This window comes from Triplophysa dalaica, chromosome 5 (genome assembly GCF_015846415.1).
Source record: "Triplophysa dalaica isolate WHDGS20190420 chromosome 5, ASM1584641v1, whole genome shotgun sequence".
Lineage (NCBI taxonomy): Eukaryota > Metazoa > Chordata > Actinopteri > Cypriniformes > Nemacheilidae > Triplophysa > Triplophysa dalaica.
Genome location: NC_079546.1, coordinates 12,601,140 through 12,628,433, shown reverse-complemented (window position 1 = coordinate 12,628,433; position 27,294 = coordinate 12,601,140). Strand labels below are relative to the sequence as shown.

The 27,294-nt window shown below is 37.7% G+C and overlaps 1 protein-coding gene across 1 annotated transcript; it reads left to right on the top strand.

The window, feature by feature from the left end:
- On the top strand, window positions 1–27,290 carry fgd6 (FYVE, RhoGEF and PH domain containing 6). The gene is given in 22 exon segments (XM_056747963.1): window positions 1–232; window positions 2,629–4,654; window positions 14,215–14,317; window positions 15,948–16,015; window positions 16,133–16,163; window positions 17,111–17,165; window positions 17,168–17,261; window positions 17,350–17,506; window positions 18,344–18,431; window positions 20,103–20,153; window positions 20,432–20,490; window positions 20,567–20,638; window positions 20,737–20,805; window positions 21,586–21,669; window positions 21,758–21,837; window positions 22,034–22,133; window positions 22,656–22,799; window positions 22,883–22,985; window positions 23,111–23,205; window positions 23,589–23,717; window positions 24,238–24,386; window positions 25,579–27,290. Coding segments are annotated over 22 exon segments (3,804 nt in total). The 5' UTR covers window positions 1–222; the 3' UTR covers window positions 25,616–27,290.
- The last annotated feature ends 4 nt before the right edge of the window (window positions 27,291–27,294 follow it).

The window sequence follows — 27,294 nt, the reverse complement described above, 5'->3', positions numbered from 1 at the left end:
TTCGCCGTTCCAGGTTTACAATAGCGGTGGCAAAAGTACAGAAAGCATGTAACTCATTCTAATTTTCTAGAAATACAAAGACTTTGGATGACCGTACCAAGACACCGAGTTGTCTTTGTTTCTATGGAGTGCAATGGCTCATGCTAGAAGAAAAGAGTCTAATCTAAAGGAACTGTGCTGAATGTAGCTCATTCATGGAGTAAAGTGAGTCGTTTGGGGATCATGAGTACAGGTTAGTTTCCTGGATGAATAAACGTTTGCTACTTCTTTGAACAAGACGTCCAGATAGGGGCGTTAGATGTTTAGTGCATTTATGGTAAAATGTTGCAAAATCAAGCGGTTTCAGTAGCGGTTTTCCAGGTGTTGCAACTTTATTCAAGTAAGTTAGCATCAGCAGCAGCCTTTCAATGTTCTTCTGTTAACGTTAGTTAGAAGCTAATATTGTGCTAACGGGACGAATTCTCCACAACAAGCAATTCCTGAATGGAGAAGGTAATGAAAGATGTTGTGTTTGTTTTGGGTTTTTCATGTTGTTTCATCACATTTTCTTCTCGAAACGCAAATCTGGATAAATGCAGCTCCGTGAATTTCGTGGTTTTTCACTTAGTTACATAGAGCGCACGGGACGTTTTGCTTCGATTTCATCCTTTTGTTTAAACTTTGCTTTATTTTCCGTATCGTTCTTTTCTCTAAACTCGCACCAACAACCATTTTGGCACGACTTTACTTTTTTTCTTCGTGTTCTTTGATCAGATTCGACATTTTGAGGGAATGTAGCTGAGGGAATAAAGAAAAGTCCCGTGATTTTCTTTCCACGGCTGTAAGGAACTCTATCGCTACACATCCGCCTGATGACTCCGTCTCGCGTGTCCATGTAAACGCAGGATTCCTGCGCGTTCGCGAGAGTTCGTGAGGTCTGTTCAGTGGTAAGGATCCAGAGAGACGATTTAAACAGAACGAGATCCGGGTCAGAGGAGAGGGTAACCACTCGGTCCGGTCCAAGCGGTGGGCGCCTCAGGGATAAATCTTGGATTGCTTCCCTTAAAAACAACCCGATCCTTAAATTGGGAAGACCACGTTTCCTCTGGGGCTTCAGCAACCATGCCGAAGTTTTAAATCATATATTTTCTAAATAAATTTATTTAATACAGTTCTCTTACTGCCTGTTTTTTTGTTTCACAAACGTAGAGACGAAACAATTCTACCACTGCAGAATAACCAAACAATACAAAAATCTAAAGTGATGTCATTCAAATGTTTTTGTTACAGAAAAAGTGTATTGACCATGTTTTTTTGTTGATTTGCATTTGTATTACTATTAAATTTTATACAGGTATTATGGTTTAACTACAGTCACTGTAGTGTAACCGTGTTAAAAGTTTAGTTTAGTTACTATAAATCTACTACAAATACCATAATTTGGTTTTGTAGTAAAGCCATGGATAATTTTCGGTAGTCATTAGGGGGTTTGAAATTGTAATATGGATTTTACAGTAATCTTTACATGACTTTACACTGATATTTGAGATGTATTATAAAGCATCTTCTTAACACAAATCTACTCCTTCATTTGTTTTCAATATTACATTATTATTTTACTCTGTACCACTAAAATTGTGCTTTAAAAATTTCACAAGTCACGATTCAGTGTTTAATTGCATTGTAAAATGAAAAAAATGATGTCTGAAAATTTAGGAAACATAAACTGTACTCAAAAATAGGAGGGCAGTTCCAGCGTTATGGACGTGACATTTTGCGTTATGGGTGTGACATAAAAATGTTCAGAGAATGAATTTATTACGATTATATTAAACCTTCTGTTTATATTTTAAACTTTTGAGTCTATAACTCAAAAAATGTCAGTCTATGAAAAAAAAATGAAAAAAATGAAATAAACATGCGTTATGGATGTCTTCAAAAAAGAATGCGTTTTTTTGGGAGACAATAAACTTTGTAGGATTTCTGTGAAATAAAATGCACAATCCTTAAGCAATAATACTCAATTAATGGAGAAGGGATGCCTCTTTATAGAACTTAAAATAGTTACTTTATATTAATTTTCTTGCGTCAATTTATGAGGAATATGTAGCATTATGGTTGTGACAATCCTGAAAATGGCACATACCTGACTATGAAAAATCATGCACTAAAAATTAAACAAATGCTTTACAAATTTAAAGAGAGATTTCATAAGGGTATTTGAACAACCAAAGTAAAAACAGCTGGTAAAAACATTTTTTTGTTGTCAGATTGACTTTTCATGGAATTGAAAAGTCTACAAATATTATCTAAAAATATTAATAAATTAATTCCAATATACTAAGTGTGCCTAGTTGGTACAAACATATACATTTTTGCATTGGCATGCCATTTTCTGTCCCATATCCAGGGAGTGCCATGTAATGTGATTTTGTCCAATCCACAAGGATCTTCCATGATCATAAAGTCAGGGAAGCGTATAAAACTTGTTATGATGTTCATACATAGTATTGTTTGGTTCAGTAGTCAATGAAAGTAAACGTTAGACAGTCAGAGTAGCTTTATTGCCATTACCACCATGTTATGTAATATTCTAAGTTTTATTATACAATTCATTTATTCCTTTTCTCTCTGTGTGAATTTATCTAGGAATGAAGAAACCACCAGTTGCCCCCAAACCCAAGCTGGGTCATCCTCAAAAACCATCCCCCCCCCCTATTGCCCCAAAACCTGAAATCCTCCAGCCTTCGCCCTCACCGACCGTGCTCAAGAGAGGAAAACCTGCTGTTGCTCCCAAACCATGCTTGTCCAAAGTCAACCCCGTGGTTCCTCAAAAACCGCCCCAGCTAAGACAAGATCCATGCAAGACACAGCATCCCCCTCTCTCGAAAAACGGGGGTCCCGCTTTACTTCCCTCACACCTGTCACATTACATTATACCTCCCTGCACTCAGGGTCATCTCCCATGCGGCATCAGACTAGAGGGATCTAAGGAAATAAGTGGAACACCAGAGGCAGGGGTTTTCAAAGAGGGTGAAAACCCAAAAGAACAGCTGTGTCATGACACGCGAGAACAAGCTGACCTATCCGAAGTACAAATCCAAGCTCCCACAGACTCCCATACTTCCACAAGGACACAGGACGAAACACACACTCCCACCCTAGTGACTAATCTGCCATGTACACAGTTACAAACATCTACACAGGTCCCAAAACATTGCCACGCACAACCCCTACAGGAACTGGATGATTCTTTAGAGTCAAAACAAACTGGGATTTTTGTTGTTGACTTTTGCACTAGTGAAAGTGTTGGAGTTCCAGCTCCACCCAGCAAACCGCTCCCTGTACCCCACCCGCGACGTTCCCGTAGAGCTTTATGTAGGCAAAATATTGTGGAGACTGAACACGTGGAGTCTCAAACAGATACCCCAACAGAAATTTCTGAACACATTCAATTGGACACGGTATTTGAAAATCCACAAAGCACTTCAACAACCTGTCACACCCACATGGACCAACCCCTAAATTCACATTTCTCTAAAGAGAACACAGAAAACACTGAGTGTTCACGCAGCACAGATACTTTGCACAAAATACGTTCTTCGCATGTTGCACAGACTAAAGACACGCCTCCTCAAATTGACTCTGTTCACTATTCTGTTCCAACAAATGGCACAACTCTAACTTTAATCAATAAATCTTCTGAGGAGGAATCACAGCCTCCAGCCCCGCCCCCTAGACAGAAATCCCTCCCACAAACAGGTGATTCCTCAAATAACACCTCGTCATCAGTGGACAGTCTGCTTTTGCACTGCCACTCTGACTCTCACGTTTCTGTGGACAAAGAAGAAGATGAAGATGTGGAGTTGCAGAACAACGATGAATATGATGAAGCATATGGAGATTTTGCCCGATACCCAATAACCCAAAGTCTTCCTAAACAAATCAAACTTAGATGTGGACAACAAGTTTCAATGGCAATAACCAAGACATTTTTTAACGGGGATGAGAGGTCACCGAAGGTCATGCCCAAAAAACCCCAGAGAAACAGCCTTCCCGCATCGTCTGTGTTGCGGAAGCAAAACACCCCTTCTCAAACGGACACGCCCCCTCCACTTCCTAACTCCAGCCCTCCCGTATTCAGAGAACTTCCCGCGCCTCCTCAGGAGAAACCGTCGTGGCGGGTCGCCCTGCCTAGCATCCCTCTCTTCAGCAGGAACCAACCGTCACGCAGTAACAGCCAACCACAGGCTGAAGGTGTTAAAGCTGTATCTCTCAAACAAAGGGCTAAATCGTTTTCTTCAGCAGATCTTCAGCGGGCACACACTTCCGAACAGTTGGTGCGCTCCGAACAAGGGCGGCGTAGCCTGCGAAAACTTATAGAGCTGCGCGTTTGTGCACGCTTGCTTCCGAAATTGCTTCGCAGTGGACAGTCCCTTGATTGCACTCGTGCTGATGCAGAGAACGAGGACCATAAGGACACGCCCACTAACCAGGTCGACCCTAGCGATGAGGAAGCGGTTCAGGGTGATAGTGAAGGGGATTGTGGGGTGGAATACGAGAATCTCACATTATACGCAGAGATTCCAGAGTACATGAATCTGCCCTGGGTCTATTCCAACCAGGACGTCGATGCAAGCGTGTACGAGATTCAGGAACCGTGTGAGATCAACAGGTCAGTTTGTTTATGCATGCTATGACTGTTTTTAGACTGATGTTGTTGAAAGCATCATGTGTATAGTAACAAAAAGTTTTATCTCGGGTCATGTTAGCAATCAAGTTCATGCCATCCAAACATTAACCTTCTCAGACTTAGCTGTTTATAATGCCTGATCAAAAACTTTTTATTTTATTAGGTGATATGGTGATATATTGTTCAGACTTGAATACTGTATGTAGCCATCAGGCAATATATTGGTCTTGTCATCAGAAGATTTTTGATGATTTCAGTTTAATTTTGTGCAGCATTTTTGGCCAATTAACGATGAACATTTTATGTTTTCAAAAAAGTTTTGTGAATTTTGCATAATTGTGCAAAACAAATTGTACCAATAGAGTGATTTATATTTAAAAAAAATTGGTCAGAAATAACCCTTATTTTAACCCTTATGTGGTGTTTGTTTAACTATGGGACCCATTTTTAGTATTTCCAAAAATTATTTGATCAATCATTTTTTCAACTTCACACATTTTATCACCAATATAAAATACTTTTAAAACAGTTTCACAAAAACAAATAGCACCATTTCATATTGTTAATGTGATTTAACAATGGGAAATGACAAATATGACCCATATATGCTGTCTACGTTGCTTATATCTAGGATGAAGTAAACACTTTTCAGGCAAATTCAATGGATTTTAAAGACAAATAATGCTGCGAGTCCGCTAGGCCCACAAACATTGGAAAAAAATAAGAAGAAAAAAACGTTCATAACCGGGTAAATCTAATGATATCCCAGATGTATATGAAAAAATGAAAAAGTTTAAAAATTCTGAAGCTCAACAAAGCACATCCATCCATCATTAAAGTACCCAAATGACTCCAATGGGTTGACAAATGCCCTCAAAAGCTAAACAAGCACGTGTGTGTGATGATGATTAATGTTTTTACCTCATATAAAGACATTAAAACCAAAACAAGCGCTACACATCGATAACTTCAAATCTCCTTGGTTCGCATATGTTTTGTGACTAAATACATAACATCTAGTCACAGTCAAGTGAAGAACAATGAGATTTGAATTTACTGACTGTGATGTAATGTTGCCAACTTGCCCTAAATTGAGGGTGATTCAATAATGAACAAGATTTATGAACTAAGATTTTTTTGGGAGCTAAACCTCTAATGTTTTTTTTTCTTTCACTTAGCCCGTGTTTGTAAATTACAGTATAGACCACTTTGCAAGATGTAAACACTGGTCCAGTTTCAGTTTTCTTATTAAATATAATTATTTTGCTACACATATGTTATAAAATCTTAAAGATATTTGTTCAACATTCTGTTTTATTACATCTTCCAGAATTGGTGACATCTTCCATAGTGGTCTATATTCTCTCTATTCTTTCCATGATTACTTCATAACACATCATTACAACACAAACTTAAAACATTACATTTAAAAACCCCAAGATTACAGATTGTGGATCGCATAACATGCTGCATTGTTTCCAGCTTTGCATCTGTTCATCATTGTAAGCACTCGTGATTTATTAGCACGTCACTATTAAAAATGACAAACACAGCGGATTACCACATCAGGTGCCAATGCGTGGGAACAAACGTCAACATTTAAACCTGCTGAGCAGCAAATGTTTTTTTACTAGTAGAGTAGTTTTGTAATTTTGGTCTGTGTGGTCGTGTATGTGTGTGTGTGTGTGTGAGGATTACAGTCCACTCATTGAGTCCAGGTTGGGCTGTTTTCCTGTGGGTTATTTTCAGTGGCCAGAGCAGGAAATGTCTGACGAGAAGAGAGCTGACCCACTGGAAAATAACCTCTCTCTCTCCCACACACTTTTCTCATTCTCAGAATTATAATCTCAGATCTTCTTCCTCACAGTCATGCTTTGACATTATAATATTTACAACATCAGCAGTATTTTTTGTCATTACAGTAAAACATGATTCTGATGTAAATATGCTGTAAAACATCATTATGAAACATCACAGCTTATGATGTTTTCATTATTATTAGTCAGTTAGCATGTGTATTCCATTATAGCAACCATATTGCCTGATATGTATATGTCTAATAAAATACCTTTCTTGCATCATTCGTAGCGTTTACTAAAGCAAGCGTCACTATTGCTCATACTTAACCCTGGAGTGCATTCAGATCTCTAAGTCTAAGAGTTTTAACTTTGCTGTTCACGCTACAAAAAATAAAACTTTACACTGTACACATATTATAATGAAAATAAAACCATTGTAAATCTGATTTTTTTATTTAGATTAAATGAAATCATAAAAATTTGCTAGACACATTGTTGACCTCTGGCACACAATAGTTTTGTCATTAATGGGATCTTAAAGGGATAGTACACCCAAACATGAAAATTCTGTCATCGTTTACTCAAACCTGTATTAATGTCTCTGTTCTGTTGATCACAAAGAAAGATATCTGGAAGAATGTTAGCCATTTCAGTTCGGGGACGTCATCCCTACCATAGTTAAAGAAAAATATTGTATATTGTATTGTTTTTTTTGGTCTTTTGAACTCAATATTTTAAAGAATTTAGAAAAGCAAACAGTTCCGGGGCACTATTGTCTACCATTTAATTTTTCCTACTATGGTAGTAAATGATGTCCCCAAACTGAAAATATTCTTCCAAATATCTTTCTCTGTGTTCATTAAAATTAAATAATCTTTACAGGTATGAAATGATATGAGGGTGAGTAAATGATGGCAGAATTTTCATTTCGGGGTAAACTATCCCTTTAAGGCTGGTTAAAAGTTACAGCATTTGCAGTTGGGACCCAGATGTACAAGCTGTTGAATCAAGTGTGTGGCTGTTTGTCAATTCAAGTTTCAATTCAAGTTTATTTATATAGCGCTTTTCACAATGTGTATTGTTTCAAAGCAGCTTTACAGGGGCAAACAAGAAAAACAGAAAAGTTAAAACACAGCACAGTGCATGGTATTTATACAACGAGTAAGTTCATTCTAATAAATAACATCTAATTTCTAAATAAATAAATGAATGAATGCAGTCTCCCGGTGAGCAGGCCAACACTGCCCTGCTGTGGCGAGGAACCCAAACTCCAATGATTGATTAATGGAGAAAAAAACCTCGGGAGAAACCAGGCTCAACCGGGAGGGCCAGATCCCCTCTGACGTGTCATAGCTGCACTCAGACTGGTGACATGTGATTTTAGTTTAGCATTTAATACCAAATATTGTAACTTCAGCATTAATAAGACAAATAGTCCGTCTTTGCTCTTGGTTGGGGATGTAGTGGTCTGAGCTGGGATGGTCCGATGGTCATATTTCTCTTGGCAGCTGGTGGAATTGCCTTAGATGGAGCTGGGATGGTCAGTCAGTCTGCAGCTGTATCTGGTGTAATCTCAAATTGGGGATGGGCATCTGTCGGTCGTCTGGACATGGTGGAACTTCTTCCTACCTCGGGATGGGCATCTGTCGGTCGTCTGGACATGGTGGAACTTCTTCCTACCTCGGGATGGGCATCCCGAGGCAGAGGCGGAAAGAGAATAAAGAGAATAATTAGCGTAGCTGCTGTTCATTAACTATGCATTAAGTGAAAGCTTGGCTGAAAAGATGTGTCTTTAATCTAGATTTAAATTGGGAGAGTGTGTCTGACCCTCGAATAGTATCAGGAAGGCTATTCCAGAGTTTAGGTGCTACGTATGAGAAAGCTCGTCCACCTTTGGTGGATTTTGTTATTCTAGGTATTGTCAAAAGTCCTAAGTTTTGAGATCTCAGCGAGCGTGATGGGTTGTAACGTGATAAAAGCTCGGTTAAGTAAGTAGGTGCTAAACCGTTCAGGGCTTTGTAAGTAATTAAAATAATTTTAAAATCAATGCGATACTTAATGGGTAGCCAGTGAAGCGATGATAAAACTGGGGTTATGTGATCGTATTTTCTTGACCTAGTAAGAACTCTGGCAGCTGCATTCTGAACTAACTGTAGTTTGTTTATCGATGATACAGGACAACCACTAAGTAGAGCATTACAATAGTCAAGCCGTGAGGTCACAAATGCATGAATAAGCTTTTCTGCGTCTGCAACACATAAACTATTTCGTAATTTGGCAACATTTCTAAGGTGGAAGAAGGCTGTTTTTGTGATATTTGAGATGTGATTTTTAAATGACAGGTTGCCGTCTAATATAACGCCTAGGTCTTTAACTGTATTTGTTGGAGTAACAGTGCAGCTTTCAATTTGCAGGCTGTAATCGGAGATATTCGGTTTACTTAATTTTGGTGCTATAAGTAATATTTCTGTTTTGCTAGAGTTTAAAAGGAGGAAATTACTAGTCATCCAATGTTTTATGTCCTCGATGCACTCTGCCAGTTTGGATAGCTTAAAGGAATCATCTGGTCTTGATGAGATATATAGCTGAGTATCATCTGCATAACAGTGGAAGCTAATTCCATGTTTTCTAATAATGTTGCCGAGGGGCAGCATGTATATGGAGAAAAGCAAGGGTCCTAAAACCGATCCCTGTGGTAATCCATAATTGACTTGCGTAAGATTTGACGATTTCCCATTTAAATGGACGTATTGATATCGGTCTGTTAAGTAAGATCTGAACCATTGCAGTGCCTGTCCCTGAATACCGATATAATGGTGTAAACGATCTAGTAGTATTTTATGGTCTACAGTATCGAAAGCAGCACTAAGGTCAAGCAGGACTAAGAGTGAGATGTTTCCTTTATCTGAAGCAATAAGAAGGTCATTTGTAATTCTAACGAGCGCAGTTTCAGTGCTGTGATGCGGTCTAAAGCCAGACTGAAACTTTTCGTGCATGTCATTATTTTGTAGGAAGGTACACAGTTGAGTTGACATTACTTTTTCTAGTATTTTAGACAAGTACGGGAGATTTGAAATCGGTCTATAGCTTCCAAGTTCATTTGGGTCTAAATTTGGTTTTTTGATAAGAGGCTTAATTACAGCCAGTTTAAAGGGTCCTGGGACATGTCCTAGATTAATAGACGAGTTGATTATGTTACAAATGGGCTCAATTACAGCAGGTAGTAACTCTTTTAATAAAGTAGTCGGAATGGGGTCTAATAAGCATGTCGTCGGTTTGGATGTTGCAATAATTTTAATTAAATCTTCCTGATTTATAGGAGAAAAACACTCTAGCTTTTCTTTTTGGGTGACGGTTGAAACTAATTCTTCCGACAAACTTGGAGGTTTGGTTTTAGCTATGTTGTCTCGTATTATTTCGATTTTCTCTGTAAAAAATTTCATGAATTCATTGCTACCAAGGTGCGGCGGAATACCCAGGTCAGGTGGAGTCTGTTTGTTTGTTAATTTAGCAATTGTACTAAATAAAAACCTTGGATTGTTTTTGTTATTTTCTATGAGGTTACGGAAGTGCTCGGCTTTTGCTGCTTTTAGTGCCTTTTTGTAACAGCTTGCACTCTCTTTCCATGCAATTTTAAAGACCTCTAATTGGGTTTGTTTCCATTTTCGCTCCAGTTTACGCGTTTCTCTTTTTAGGGCGCGAGTGGTGTTATCATACCATGGTGCTATGTTCTTTTCATTTATCCTTTTTGACTTCATAGGTGCGACCGCTTCTAATGTATTAGAGAAAATAGTGCCCATGTTGCTGGTCATGTCATCGAGCAATTTTATATTCGTTGGAAAGGTTATTAGAGAAGTCAGATCTGGCAAGTTCTTTACGAAACTATCTTTAGTAGTTGAGGTGATTGTTCTACCTTGTCGATAACGAGATATACAACTGATTTCTGCAGTGCGCAGTGTACATATTATAAGATGGTGATCGGAAACATCGTCGCTTTGAGGTATAATATCGATATTGGTTAGATCGGTTAGATCGGTTTGTCAGGAATGAGTTGTCAGGGACTTGTTACCAACACGCATAGCTGACGCATTGTCTTCGATCTCATTTTTTGAACTCAGTATTAAATTTATTTTCAATGACTGCGACCGCCCAGTCAACACACGACCGCCCAGTTTCTGTATGGATACATGGGATGCCGTAATGACATTAGACAAAATGTGCAGAATAAAACAGAACACATTGCTAGACATGCAGTGTCCCACAATGCAATGTGGTCCATTCCCATAGTGATAAATGAAATACTTTCTCTTTCATCTCTTTCGTGACTTATGTGACCTGATTGCCCAGAATTTAGAATTGCTTATTGTAATTGGTTTTAAAAAGCACAATTACTGTTTTTTTTGGCAGATTATGACTCCACTCTCTGAATAAAACGTGTCTATAATGTGGTCATGTGACAATAGATAATACAGCCACATCTGAACAGTGTGACGGGGGTAAGAGACACGACACAGACATGGCGGTGGTTTAAGCAACCCCAACGGTGATTTTTATGCACAACTCATAAATAAACATAAACAAAAAGGTATAATCCAGGGTGCTCTCCGCCGCTCCATGCTTGGGCAATCGGGTCCTCCGTGCCCCCCTCGCTGGGGACATCCTCGCTCTCACTCGGGGGTATGTGAGACACAGCATAGAGTGCTGTGTGTCCTGGGACCTCGAGTGCTGGGAGAAGGCGGCTTATATGCCTGGCAGCTAATAGGCGTCTGGTGCGCTCAACCAGCGCTAGCTCCCGGCTGTGTCCCAGGTGACGCTGATCCCAGAACAGCACCTCGTCACATTCCCCCCCCAAGCGTCAACCTGGTACCCGGGCAGCTCCTGGATGCTCCTCGGGAAGACAATAAGGGATGGTAGGGAGAATGCCGCCTGACAGCCGGTCCTATCCTGACGGGACCACGGCCTGCAAGACGGGCTGGACGACGGACTGGATCGATGGCTAACCCACAACCTGGACTCCCCGCTAGGCAGCACTTGCAGATGGCTGAGCAGCGTCCTCTGTCGGCTCGGCAGCCGTCCACAGGGCTGAGCCAAACTCCTCGGCAGCTGGGCAGCGCCCTTGGGCGGCTACAACGCTCTCCGGTGGCTGGGTAGCACAGTCGGGCGACTACTCAGCGCTCTCTGGCGCCTGCATCGTACTCTCGGGCAGCTGGGCCATTCCCTCGGTCGGCTGGGCCGCATTTTCTGCCGGCTCGGACCGACCTCCGGTTCGGAGCCGTCAATCTCCATCTCTCTCGCTTCTTCAACGTCCTCAGGATCCTCCCTCTCGAACGCCCAGAAAGTGGGTCTGTCCGTCCTTAGCTGGTCCCCGGAAACACGGAGGAAAACCTGCACGGTTGTCGTGTCGCTCTCTAACCTCTAACGCCCGCATTCTCCACCAGTTGTGACGGGGGTAAGAGACACGACACAGACATGGCGGTGGTGTAAGCAACCCCGACAGAGATTTTAATGCACAACTCATAAATAAACATAAACAGAAGGGTATAATCCAGGGTGCTCTCCGCCACTCCGTGCTTGGGTAATCGGGTCCTCCGTGTCCCCCTTGCTGGGGACATCCTCGCTCTCACTCAGGGGGTATGTGAGACACAGCATAGAGTGCTGTGTGTCCTGTGTGTCCTTATTATTGGGTGAACTGTCACTTTAAATATTCGCAAAATACAAACATGAAGGTTGTCGTGATTTATGTAAAAAAGTTAAATCATGAAAAATGGAGAGTTAAGCTGTTATTTCATTCTAAACACAAGCAATGTCTCTTTAGATGTGATTTAAATAGGGGTGGTTGCTGTGCTCTATTGGTTAATGGGAGTCAGACACAAGCACTTGGAATGAAACCAACTAGTGTGGGTGTCCTTAAACTATCTGACAAAATCAATTTATGGACATTTTTTGATTTCATAAATTGTAAAAAATATTTTTGAATAGAGCAAAAATATATATACTTAAAAATACCGAATGCCATATTTTTTTATAGAGGCAAAATATTTAATTTGGCTTAGAGTTGTCATTATAATTATATACAGTATCAAGGCAAAATCTGTCATTTATCTGCCAGCCTTTAAACTTTAAACTGTAAATAGTGTGATACAGTTCAATCCATTTTTAAATAACACTTTAATTAACTTGGGGAATGATAGAAACTCTGCATATCTGTGTGTAAGAGAGGCTCTCATGGGTTTGTGTATGTATGCGTGTGTGTGGCGTCTCTCTGCAGAGTGAGTTTATATAAGCTGTAAACAAGAGCAGCTCTGTCCTCCTGCTGCCGGAGAAAGAATGAGAGCGAGGGAACCAGAGGAGAGGGCAGCAAGAGTGTGTATGCATGAGTCTGCATGAGAGCTTGCTTTTCACTCATTCAGAACGGACGACTTTGTGTTGTTTGCCACTGTGTGTTAAAGGAATGGTTCACAAAAATACTAACACTCATGTTGGTCCAAACCTGTATGATTTTGTTTCTGTAGAACACAAAAGGAGAAAGTTTATAAAAGTTTGTGCTGCTCTTTTTGCAGTTTACAGTACCGTGCGTCTCTCTAGCCTCAAAAGGCTAGAAACACCATACAAATGTGACTTGTACTTTGTTATTCAGGTTTTTTTTTTATTATTTCATAAAAAATATGTTAGCGGAAGCATCAAATTCTTCATAGTAAATGTAGCTCTAGAGCATTTCATCGGACGCCCAGACCTGACTGCAGTTAACTTCCAGTTTGTGTTTGGCTAGTGTCTAATAATATATCAATTTATATTTAATTTATGTTAATATTCATTTATATACATTTTTTTATTGTGTAATTATAGAATTAAATGAAGATTTGTTGATTTTGTTGTTTGCTCATTTTATTTAATATTTGTATTATTTTATTATGTACATTGACATCTAGCGGTTGAGCTTGGTATTGCAGTCTAAATTCAAAATATATGGAGTGGCAAGTTTAGCCAAGAAACATTTCTCTCGGTTTCTTTTACTTTGTTATCAATACAGGCACTCTATTATTTGCGAATGTGAACCTGGAAATTATTTGCAGTCAACGTACACACACATGTGCAGTAACGTTTGCTTTTGTTGTTGCTTTGAAAGCGTCTATAATGACATTGTACAGCTGTTACCACAACATCTTAGCATTTCAGAGGCATCCCATCCCAGTTATAACTAAAGGACACCTTCATTATTAGAAATGTAAGGTTAAATTTGCACAAGAAAACAAAACTGTAGCTAGCAAGAGTAAATTGATGACTTTTACAATGAACTGTATTCTGTGTAGTGGCAATGAATTCAACAAAACATGCAAATAGTATGCGTAAGTTATATAAAATTGTTATCTTATTAAACATATTAAATAGTATTCTTAATAGTTTTTCTTAATATTGTTTTCTAAAAAAAGTCACAAAATATATTCAAAGAAAAAACATGAATAACTCAATTTTTACAAAAATGTCGAAAAGGCAACACTGTATATTCAATTTCTTTGTGAGTAAATTATGTCAAAGGACACAATGACAGTCATGTATTATTAGTTTTAGGCGGTTGTTATTTGGGAATAACATACTTGGAAATTTTGTGGCAGACCAATCAGAATCAAGTATCCCAGAGAGACCTGTAAAAAGAGACTGATAAGGTTTGTCATTTATTTTCAGATGATTGAGTTCAAAGAAGATACATTCGATTGAATAAAACTGTGAATAAATGTTTGACAGATTAAGCGGTGATCTCTCAGAGGATGGATTGAGCTCTAATGATGAAGATGATAACAGCTCAAACTCCAGCAAAGAAGACCTGAGCCAATCAAAAGACAAAGAGGTAAAGTGTTTTTACACAGACGCAGAGATAAAACAATACAACTTTTACATTTATGAATTTGCCAGGTGCTTCTATCCAAAGCGATTTACATTGCATTATACTATACATTTGTATCAGAGTGTGTGCAATCCCTGGAATTGAACCCATGACCTTGGCGTTGCTAGCGCCATGCTCTAACGGCTGAGCTGGAGATTAATTAGTGATAGTGTACAGTAGGGCAGGGAGATGTGTTTAATTTTTTTTTCATAATCAAGTTTAAAATCATCGTGATGTCTGATAATATCAGGTGTGCTTGAGTTCATTCAACGTTGTGCAGACGATAGATCTGCGGATATGGACCGGAAGGGAATTCGTCCGGGACCCGCCAAGTGCCAAACAAACATGCACGCATGCACGCACACAGAAGTGCCACGCGCACAAATCAGTGTTGCAGTGACTTCTTTCCAAACTTCTGCCACTGTTAATGACTGCCTGGGCATATGAACATTAACGCTCGCGCTAAAGCCTACATCGCATGACAATGTTATAACGCGTATTTTCCATTATTATCAATTATCATCTGGTATCTGTCTGTTCTTATGAACATCGGGATATTTCCTAGACATCTGCGATATTCGATAACATCGTCACATCGCCCAGCCCTACTTCACAGGCAGCCGGTTGTTATTGCAGAAATACTCTAAGGGGAGGGTCTTGTTTCACACTGAAGGGGCTTATTTCGCGATAACAGCTGGCTGATTGTACATTATCCCGCTTATTACATGGCTACTTACCACATGAAATAAAACACTAGATATGATGAAATGTGAATTTTAAATATTTGATTAGCAAATTTTTTGTCGTTTTTTAAAATAATGTCATATATGTTATTAAAAGATATTTATATTTAATTTGTCAAAAAAAGAACTGTCAAAATGATGCATTCGGGTTACCTTGTGTTATTAGTTTTGAGAGGTTATTTTCTGTGAATAACAAACCAGCAAATGTGGCGATTGGTCAATCAGAATAAAGTATTCCAACGAGCCGTATAATGAGCAGTAATAAATGTTAACAGAAAGTTGTGAAAAAACCAATCAAACTTGTTTAAGACATTTTAAAGGGTATAAAATAACCTAAAGAAAGAAGAGGAAAACTCAACAGAGCAACCCATAGTCATTGATTTTTAAATAAAGGTCTTTGGTTGACACAGAAATAGACAGATGTTCACAGAAAAGTATAATGGCTTTTTGTTGATTTTACCCATGATCACATCCCGTTGTTTGTTTAAACCCATGTCTCTGGGCACTTATGGACAAATCAAATTCGAGCAGACGTTTTGTCTTGAGATAATCCTGAGAGACCCCCAGCAACACCCCAAGTTTAGGAACAGGGGGTCCTTTCACTCAAACTTCGTCCTTGTGTTGAGACAGACCCCTGATCCAAATAAAGACAGCAGCCTCTCGCAAACCTAAAACAACCAACACGCACACGGGCCATGGAAGAGACTGAGCGTTTAATTTTGAAATAAGCTTTTGTTGTCAATAATCATGGTTGGATGCAACAACTGTGTAAGTTATTTGCACTTTATAAAACCATTATTTATATAACGTAAAATAAAATAAAAAATCATTTTAATGTGTGGTTTCTGTAGGAGATAGAGAGATCAAAGAGGAACAAGGTGGTCCACATCGCAACGGAGATCATGAGCTCAGAGAAAGTGTAAGTTCAGAATGTGACATCAGTGATTGTTGTGTTAATTGTTTTTTACTATAATATTGGTTTATTTTTGTTGTTTCAATGTGTTTAGATGTAGTAATTGTGTGTGTGTCTTTACAGATTTGTGGACGTTCTGAAGTTACTTCACATCGTAAGTTACTGTTTACACAGAAACTACTCAATGAAAACAAATACACTGTGTTTTGTTATTTTCTTTCTCCTGAAAAAAACAAAAGAAGATATTTTGAAAAATGTCGGTGACCAAAAACATTTTTTGCATTCTGCAGAAGAAAGTTATACAGGATTGAAATGACAAGATTGTGTTTAAATAATGACAAAAGTTGTCATGTTGAAGGTGAACTATCCCTTTAACATTACTAGGCAACTAGGTTGTTGGACAACTAATGAACTTATCCATACTTAAAAAAACAAGACTAGGGAGACATTCAGAATAAGTACAGAGAGGTGAAAACATACAGAGAGGAAAGAGATGACGGAGGAAGAACGAGAGAAAGACAGTTTCCAGAAAGGCTTCGTTAAAAAAAGGAAGATCGGTGCACAGAGAGAGTTTTTGGAAAAATTGCACCCGCCCCCTATAACCTACTAGTTTGGCCGTGACCTCGAACAGCTGTCCTGAACACGTGTTTGTGTGAGAATGTTCTCTACTTCCTGTTAAATCTGTTGATGGACTGTGCTGTCACTATGTGCTTCAGTTGTCTGTTTTGAAAAAAAAAATCTGAGTGTTGGTTCTTGGCGTGTAGCTTAGCAGTATTAGCATAGTTTAAAGGGATAGTACACGCAAAATTGACAATTCTGTCCTCAATTACTCACCCTCAGATTGTTCCAAACCTGTAAACATTTCTTTGTTCTGCTAATCACACTGGAAGATATTTGGAAGAATGTCACCCCCCATTGACTTCCATAGTACTTAGTTTCCCTTCTATGGCAGTAAATGGGATCTGACACTTCTTCCAAATTTCTTCCTGTGTGTCCAGCAAGTTTCACATCACTTATGTTATAGTTTGCAGATGTTAATTCAGCGTGTGGTTTTTCACTGACTTTGTATTGCTGCTGTACACTGGACTTTTATTGTATCAGGATTTTCGGGATGCGGTTGCCAAAGCTACTCGTACCAGCGGGAAGCCCCTTGTGGAGAGAAAGTGTTGAATCACATCTTGTACTATCTTCCCCAACTTTACGAGCTGAATAAAGATCTACTGAAAGAGCTGGAGGAGAGAGTAGCCCACTGGTACCATAAAAACACTTACAAACAAACGTATATATGTGCATCTACATTAAATGCTCAAGACTGAACTCTCTTCTGGTGACTCCTGCAGGTCTGATCATCAGAGATTGGCTGATATTTTTGTTCAGAAGGGTCCATACCTAAAGATGTACTCCACCTACATACGAGAGTTTGACCGGAACGTGGCTCTGTTGGATGAACAGTGTCGCAAAAACCCTCCTTTTGCCAGCGTTGTGCGTCAGTTTGAGGTGTGTGAGAGAAATTCAACAGAAATAGTTCACAACAGTAAAGTGGTGGTGACAGTTAAGTGGTGACACTTTACATTAAAGCTCCATTTGTTAGCATTAGTGAACTATTTAGTATAAATTAACAATGAACAATAGTGTCATTTCATTGCCATCCTCCCAAAACCTTGGATGTTCAAATCCATTGTTTTTCAGGAAATGGAAAACACTACACTTTGTAAATGATTAAACACTGTGTTGTCAAAGCAATGTATAATACTTTTTATTGGTTACATACTTGCTTAAACCAGTGACAAACATAAAGAATGACTAATAATAATGATTTATGCCAAAAAATCACTAAATATGGAGGTACAAGGTTTTAAAACAAACCAGCATATTTTCAACCTTTAAAAAAAAAATATGTAAGAAATTAACAATAATTTAACATTTTAGATGCTTAGAACATTGTATCTGTTAACATTAGTTAATGCACAACTAACACAAATGAACAGTGAACGGTTGGATATTCAACTTGTATAAAAAAGATCAATAAATGCTATAGTTATGTTTACAAATAAAACTTTTTGTAAAATTGTAAAGTGTTACTATGAAACCAAATGAATAAACCTTAGTATGAAGGCTAGTAGTATGATTTTGTTTAGTATTACTTTTGTAGTATGATTTTTTCAATGTATGGATGCATAATGTATATGTTATCTATGTTGGATCAAAAGCGTTACTGAGTCTAACTGAGTGTACATGCTTCGGAGGTCAAGCTGATTTTGTAATTTTCTTAAACTACCTTTAATAAGAACAGTAAGCATTGGATGTGTTTTATTTTCACCCTTTCTTTCTTAGATGAGCCCTCGCTGTGCCAATCTAGCTTTGAAGCATTACCTATTGAAACCAGTGCAGCGGATACCTCAGTACCAGCTCCTGCTCACAGGTACACACACATCACACAACAGATGATGACACATTTGAGTTTTCATTACACTTCGTTTTGGCTTATATCGGTGGTTCTCAAATGGGGGTACGCGTACTGCAAGGGGGTACGTGAGAGAAATTGACATTTAGGAATAAATAATGAAGATCAATAAATTATGATAATAGTATTTTTATATGAAATTAGGACTACACAAAGATGCTGAAAAATAAATTAATAAATTTACATACGGTTTGACTCTTATTTCACTGTATTTTAAAGTAAAATGTTGTTGTCTGGTCAAGGGGTACTTGGCTTGAAAAATCATAAAAAGGGTACTTAAGCCAAAAAAGTTTTGTCATCTGGCTTAGATGACAATACAACACAAAACGCCCTCTTTGAGTTGTTAAAAATTCTGTTTCGAAAATGCTTAAAGGGATAGTTTACCTGAAAATAAAAATTCTGCCATCATTTACTAAACCTGTTGTCACTTACTATGTTTCTTCGGCAGAGCATAAAATAATATATTTTGAAGAATGTTGTTAATTGGAACCAACATTCTTCAAATATCTTATTTTGTGTTCTGTAGAAGAAAGTCATACAGGTTTGAAATGACAAGAGGGCGAGTAAAAGTGACTTAGTTATCGGTTTGTATAATCTCTTATGTTGATATGTGTCTTTTTGAGCTATACTGGCCTGCTAGATGGTATTGGTTGATTTAAAAGGCCACGATTTTCCTGTTTTGAAGCTTTGATTGTGTTTTTTGGGTGTTTTACAATGGATGTTCATGTTTCTAGTTTATAGAACCTTTATGTTTCTATAGTTTCAAGTCTATAGTCGAGCGCTGTCTATTTTCTCAAGAAACGACAGGATTTCTTCCGGTTTCTTCAAAGTCCCGCCTTCCGAAACGCTCTGATTGTTAAAGCTGAGCGTTGGTCTGCTAGTGCATACGCAAACGTCAAACTTTGTTAGAGATTGCGTATTTGTATCTAATGGCAATGAAATGACACAGGACCGAATGTCATCCGACCAGTTGTCACTGATAACAGAGTTGGATTATAAAACAAGCAGACTGATAAGGAGACTGCAACAGGGACTTCATAGGACGTTTCATAGAAGTGTTTTAGACAGAGGCATGCGCAAACACACAATATCAATGTATTACACGGAACAGCTTTCACAGCTGATGTTAAAGTCATGGAAGCTTTTATTTGGCCGTTGGTTATCTTAGAATGTGTGTAGCTGAATTCCTATTACCAGCTGTAGGACTGTGATGAAAGTGAAAGTAGTTTAGCGAATGTTTACAATCTCTGATAACCGAACACCAGTCCAGGCTCTTCCTCTTCTCTAAGGAAGGCCTCGCCCATTTTTTGGTGTATTCCTTTGGGCGGAAGTTATCAAAAGCATGCGGAATGGTGACATCATGTGACCGAGAAGTAGAGGGCGGCTGTAGTCCGATCCAGCAGTTCTCTGAAGTCCTTGAATAGCAAATTCTGCTTAAGACAATATCTTGCTTGGCACTGAACTTTGAGCTTTATCATTTTGCAGGTATTATTTATGCTCTAAAAGCAACATTACACACTAACTAAAGGTTGAAAAATGGGATCGCGGGAACGTGCAAACCAAGTCAATATAATTCAGAAAATCCAATCTCTTTTTGTTTTTTGAATTCTGTTTTTCACCTTGTTTCAGATTATTTGAAGAACCTCCCTGAGGATTCGTCTGATTACAAAGATACACAAAGTGAGAACGCATTATTTTGCCTGAACATGAATCAATCACATATCTGTATTTTTCAGTTCTGTTTCTCATAATGTTGCATTGATACTTTAGATCACTTAGATCAACCCACAATAAATCATATTGAGTCGTAAAATGTTGACGTTTTAAGCATTGATGTTGGATTTCTTATTATATTCAGAGTCGCTTCTATTAGGCTCCGTTTCGGACAAAAATGATGATGAGAAAAGGTCAAACTTTGTAATATTTGAGTGTCTTTACCTTTGTTTTGATTTACCCAGCTGCTCTCAGTGTGGTGAAGGAAGTGGCAAATCACGCAAACGACATAATGAAACAAGGGGTATGACCAATTCATAGCCAGTACTATAGGCTATAATGAATATGAATGACTTTTAACACGCATCTTATTTATTCAGGATAATTTTCAGAAGCTGATGCTGGTTCAGTACAGTCTCAACGGCCATCATGAAATAGTTCAGCCTGGCAGGGTAAGGAAAACCAGATTACCCATGATTCAGTGCTTTTGAGCTTGCAGGCTTTGTGTTGGTAAACTAAATTTTGTTGGGTTTATGTGTTTCATATGCAGGTTTTCTTAAAGGAGGGCACCTTGATGAAACTATCCAGAAAAGTTATGCAGCCCAGAATGTTCTTTCTGGTAAGAAACCAATTTTGAGAGAGGTCAGATATGTTACAGTTTAGTGTTAATAATAATTAATAAATGATCATACATTCATGTATTTATCATATTTCTGTTGCTTGGGGTTTGGCTCAAGTGTTTTTTACTTCTGTCTGATTATAAAATGGTAATTATTATTGTTAAAGACCTAATGAATAAGTACAGAGTATTCCAAAATATCTCCTGAAGTTAAACTGAACTTGAGCAAACAAATAACTTAATTGTAACTCATTTGTAAAGATAAGGAAATCATATTAAATTAGAATGAAACGTATGGAAACTTATGTAACTGGAGTAAATTCAAACTTTTTATTATTTAGCGTGAGTGACGCATACAACAAACGTGTCTTCATTAAATATTTTGGAGTAGGACTCGGACTAGAATTAAGACAGGACTGGGCCATGGTTAAATTAGGACATTTGAGTAACTTTATAAACATGCTTTACAAAATAACACATGACTGGTATGCCTCTCACGAAAGAAAAATTGCACTTATGTATTTGAAACTATGCTAGTTAAGACAGCTCAAACATTCATTTTAGTCTTGGACAAGGCTTAAACCTTGTTCGGGAAACCACACCTCTGTGTGCTGGGTCCCTCTCAAATTTACATTCATGTATTGAAAAAGAAGCAAAAGTTCTGTTTTTTACCTAATCTGGTCATTTACAATACAGGATATTACTGCATATGACAGGAAACTGTGGGTGGTGTTGCAGTTTGCTTTGGACAGTCAGTACATTTCACCTTTCTCTCAACAGTTTAATGACATTCTGCTATACACGACACCAGTCCAGTCTGGCCAGTATAAAGTCAACAGCATGCTCTCTTTGGCTGGAATGAAGGTCAGATATCCATAACTTTCTAAAGACACACAAATGAAAATAAAAGAGTTATTGTATTATTATTTTTATGAAAATGAACTATTAATAGGTGAGCAAGCCCAGTCAAGAGGCCTATCAGAATGAATTAAACATCGAGAGTGTGGAACGTTCCTTCATACTGTCTGCCAAGTAAGAAACACGTACATGCTTGGATATGAATTCAAATATCATCAAAGTCCTACTTAAAAATTCTACTTAAAATGTAGTTGTTAAAGTAATTTAACGATTAATTATAAATGATAATAGTTCTCCAAGCACTGGGTCTGAAATAAGATCTGGTAAATCTAACTGAAATAAATACTGTTTGTTAATAACTGGTTTGCAGTTCAGCCACAGAGAGAGATGAGTGGCTGGAAGCCATCGCTAAAGCAATAGATGACTACACAAGAAAGAAGATTTCCTTCTTCTCCAGTCGAAGCCAAGAGGTGTGTGTCGAAGGGTCCTGATTTGAGGGTTTTTTTCTGTACACGTGTATTTGGTGTTTTATCGGAGTCATGTTTGCGTTTGTGTGACAATCCTGCTATTGTTTTAAGGTCTGTTTAAACATTCATGTGCCTCAACAACATAGGCACAACATACCTACATGAAAGTTGATACAGTATTTAATATAGAACTGTAGTAAATAGTGTAAATAGTTTAACAACTGTAGTCGATACTATAATACACTTTAGTAAATAGATATGCTGGAATAATTGGAGTAACTAGTGAATTGTCTAGCATTCAAACTATTTAAAAATAAAAATACACCCAAAAAAAAAAATCTTTGCATTAAAGAGTTCATAGAAATGTACACTCATAATATAATGTTTCTATGTGAAATAGAATTTAAATAATTTTATTTATTGATTTATCAATGTGAACATAAACAAAATTCTACTGACTTATTCATTTGGGGTAAATTGATATGTTAAAATCTTCGTCTCCTCTGTCTGTGGTTTTCACTGAAGTCGGAGGAATTCTCGGATGACGGTCCACCACTGGGTTCGAAAGCTCCTATCTGGATTCCAGACTTACGGACGACCATGTGTATGATCTGCACGTGCGAGTTCACGCTCACCTGGAGACGTCACCATTGCCGTGCCTGTGGAAGGGTCAGACATCATAGCTCAAGTTTGTTCTCTGATGTATTGTTGTTGAATGCAGAAATAGGTCTGATTGACTGTTTTTGTAACAGGTGGTGTGCCAGGCTTGTTCGTCTAATAAATATTACCTGGAATACCTGAAGAATCAGTTAGCACGAGTGTGCGATCACTGCTACATTAAACTACAGCACAAAGGTATGAGATGTCTGCTGTCATACCACCAGTCATTTGCTACCTACATTTTAGGTAGATTTTTTCATTTCATTTCCAGACACATAAACTGCTGTTTTTACCCTGCTGGTTTTGATTTTGTCTTTTAGGTGACCAATCAAATGTGACTGTTTCCCCTAGTGGGCGGAGTTCAACATTCGCTTTTTCAAGAAAACAGAAGAAGATTCCTTCAGCTCTCAAAGAGGTGATCTAACCGTACCACATTTATCATAATGCAGTGACCATTCAACCTTGTATTTAAGCTGCGTACAGTGTTTTGCTCTCTTTTACTTAGAAGTTGCCATATCAAGAAAAAAACGTGGATGATATATAACAAAGATCACATGTAACACAAAATATTTGCCTGTTTTGTTTTTATCCAATGTAGGGACCTTTTTAAAATAAAAATTCATGTTAATTTAAGTCATTATATCATTCACCATAGATTTTACAATAGAAAATTATAAAAAATTCAAGCTTTCCAGGTTTAATGCACTTTAGCATTAAGTTGCTCCAGGAAGGATTGTATCTATAACAACACTGCTGTCATATTAATATGTTAGTATTAAAATGACATCTCTCTCTCAGGTGTCTGCCAACACTGAAAATTCCTCCATGAGTGGATACCTGCAAAGATCCAAAGGCCAAAAGAAACCATGGAAGAGGCTGTGGTTTGTCATTAAGAACAAAGTCCTCTACACCTACGCCGCTAGTGAAGTATGCTATCTATACTTGTATAATAAACTTCTTTAATCAAACATGGTTAAATATTATAAGGAAAACATAAAAATGTGCATTTTGATTTCATGATGACCTTAAATTTGGTGAAGTCAAACTGACATTTCTCACAAAATTGTACCGGACATCTCAAAATATAAATCATTATAAGTTTTTTGAAATCAGAAAACCAACTTTTTTGTATATTTGTTCAACAACTGATTTTTGTTTATTTTTATACAAAAGTTATAGATTGCTGTAAACCAAATCTGACAGAAACATAAAATGGTGCACAGTGACATCTATACACGGACCAACATGAGGATGTCTAAACCCTAATTTAAACTGAAATATAACTAATACAACTATTTTTGTTATTTGACTTAAACCATGGTTCTAGCTTTACTATGATTCCCAACACTAAATTTGCCCTCTTTTGTGTTTGGTTATCATGTCATATGAGTAACAAGTATATAGGATGTAATAAAAGTCATGTGATGATGATTGCTTGTTTTGGCAGGATGTCGCAGCGTTGGAGAGTCAGCCATTGCTTGGCTTTTTTCTTAGAGAGGAGAAGACAGGACCAGCTCAAAAACTGCAGTTCAAACTCTACCATAAAAATACACTTTACTACATCTTCAGAGCAGAGGATATCCCCACCGCTCAGAGGTACACATGCACATTAAGACCAAAACCATACATTGATGTGAAAACTTGACCTTTATATTATTGGGCGAATAAATTTCATAAATTCATATATAATAAATTCACTTATTGAAATGTGTGGACGTTTTTCACAAGACTGTGATGACACGTTTAAGGTCATCAGCATCGTAACTACTCCAAAGGTTTTCTTATTTAAATTTTTATTTTAATGTATGTGCGTTTGTATCTCTATACTTTGTATTATTTTACCTTTGCATGAAATTACAAAAAATAGTAAACGCTAATGTGAGGGTGTTTCTTATGCAGCGTTTATGGAAGTTACAGTAAATTTGCCATTATTCTCTTTTTTGACTGCCGTTATCAGACTCTGAAAGTAGTGAGAAATGCTGTTTGAGCAAATGAGAATGCAAAAAATCTATTTGTGGTAGTCTCCTATTCACCGCTATAGAAGTTTATCCAACTATGACAACGTCTGCTGCTGAGAAAAAAAAGTATTATCAGAAGCCGCGGAGATGACGTGTTTTTTTTGGTCTACCTGGAAGTTAGCACGGCAGTGGTTCCCTCAACCGAAAACCTATGAATTTTTCCCATAGACTTTTGGAAGATCGCAAAAAATAAACTTTTGATTAAAGTGATTAACAAAGGTTTATGATGTTTACTCGTTTTGACTATCAACATAATCTTTACAGATTAATTGTTAATTTTCCTTTTTTTTTTTTTTTTTAATCCGGATCTAAATTTTTTGAGATTTGTGTCCATGTTGTGTTATTTGTAAGCTTTAAATACGCGATGACGTCTAACGCCTCCGCCAAAGGAAGAAGTCACTTTTACCAACTTATAGCAACCGCTTGATTTAAAAAGTCAAGAGCGGGTTGTAATTGGTGTTTTACGAAATTGAATAAAACGTTCAAATATTTAGAGTTTTTAACCATAGAACTTATTTTTAGACATTTCACCAAAAATCAATAAAAAAACAACATAGATTTGGTGCGATGGAAACGGAAGTCCTAAAATGCTTACTCGCTTCTGGGTCTGGATTGATTTTGCAGACAAAAATGGCTCCCTATCGGCACAGCTCCGGTATAGCACCTCTTTGCAAAAAAAAAATTGCATGTCCGCATTGACTGTTATTTTTGGGTCTAACATGCATACTGGCACGTAATAGAGGATAACAAATGATGTGCTTCTTTTCCAGATGGATTGAGGCATTTCAAGAGGCCATGATACTTTGACCAGTCTGGATTTGATTCAACATGATCGAAAAATAAATGCTCATCTGGGTTTTCCTCTGGCCTTCCATTATGGACATGAGCAGAATGCTGAGGATGCACAAATCAGAACCCAGTTTGAGGCAAAGGATGCTGGTAGATGTAGTTCATGTATTAATATATCGTAAGCAACAAGACTTGATGATTGCGAGGTAGAATTTTGTTCTTGAAATTTGTAGGAAACACTGCCTCAATGTGCTCTCTTTTTTGGTGCTTCACGTTCTCACGAAACCAGTCCACAAAACATTCAGGGTGTCAAGCTTAGAAACAGACTGGTGTTGTCACAATACCAGTCAAAGGGTCTAGATATTCATGTTTTCGTAGACTGTAAGTTTTACTTCATAATGAATCCATGTTCCTTCCTTCTGTTAGAACACTAGATTTTATTCAAACACTCCATTATGATCTGTTAAGGTTAAGGTTTGAATCCACAATATATTCAGTATCATTGGTCAACCGATGAAGGTTAAAATGATTTGGTAAAGCGTGATTCATAGTCAAGTCTGAATGTGTATGAGGAAGTATGACACAAGGAATGTCTGAAGCCAGGTTGCTTCTTTGGCACTGTCACGTGAAACCGGCCCTGCAGTCTGGAATAGTGCATTATGGGAGATTTTGGATTCAACTGTGAAAGCTGGGGAGAAGGCGGCTTAAAAATTTATGGACCTTGTTCATGAAACCCAAGCAGATACATTTCTGTGTTAACATTGCACGAAACCATTCTTACGTGAACCGTCGCATGCAACAATTTACATGCAATTGGTTTTATGAAGGATTGATACTTTATACAGAAGTTCTGCCTGTTCATGTTGAATGAATGTGGCCCATTGGTTTTATGACGTTCTAATGTAGGCTTTTTAAAATGTTTTAATAATCTTAAACTTAAAAAAAACTATTTTGTACAAAGTAGGCCTTTTGACTGATGTTTTAAACGTTATACTGGACGTAACTGGACAAACTGTACATATTCTGTAAATGGTAATATAATGCAGGTGTATTTAAAATAGTTGTGTTTAGTGTCCTCAATGAATTTTGGGTAGTAAAGACACAGTGCCAGGCTGGTTGACTAAGCACTGTTTTAATGATCTATATAACACGTTATAACACACAGGCTGTGAATCCAGAGAAAAAAATAGTTTTGTTATCAGGGAGTCGTAACACAGACCTTAACGTTAATATCTTTAATGCACCTTCATGTCTCTTAACATTTTGACCAACAGATGATTATATTCTTTACATTTTTTACTATGGTTCTCTCTCAGCTCCAAGCAGAGCAAACCACTGATCTTTCACCGTTTTAAGTTAAACACATCTAATGGCCCTATTTCTTCTTCCGTATTGATCACTTGTGTGTTTGATGTTTGTTTACGTTATGTTTATTGAGTGTTTTGATTTTGGGAAACACCATACAGCACTGTTTTGTCAATTTGAGTGATGCTTGTTTACCAAGAGTCCATTTTAAATATAATCTGTTATTCCTCATCTTTCTGATTATCTTGGCACTGTTTGTTTACCTTTACATCCAAAAATTCATGACATCCTAATTTAATTTTTTTATATCTGAGGATTTCAAGGGAGTAGGTTATGCCCCAACGTAAGTGTAACGTTCAAATCGTTTTTAATAAATAATGTAAAGGAATGGA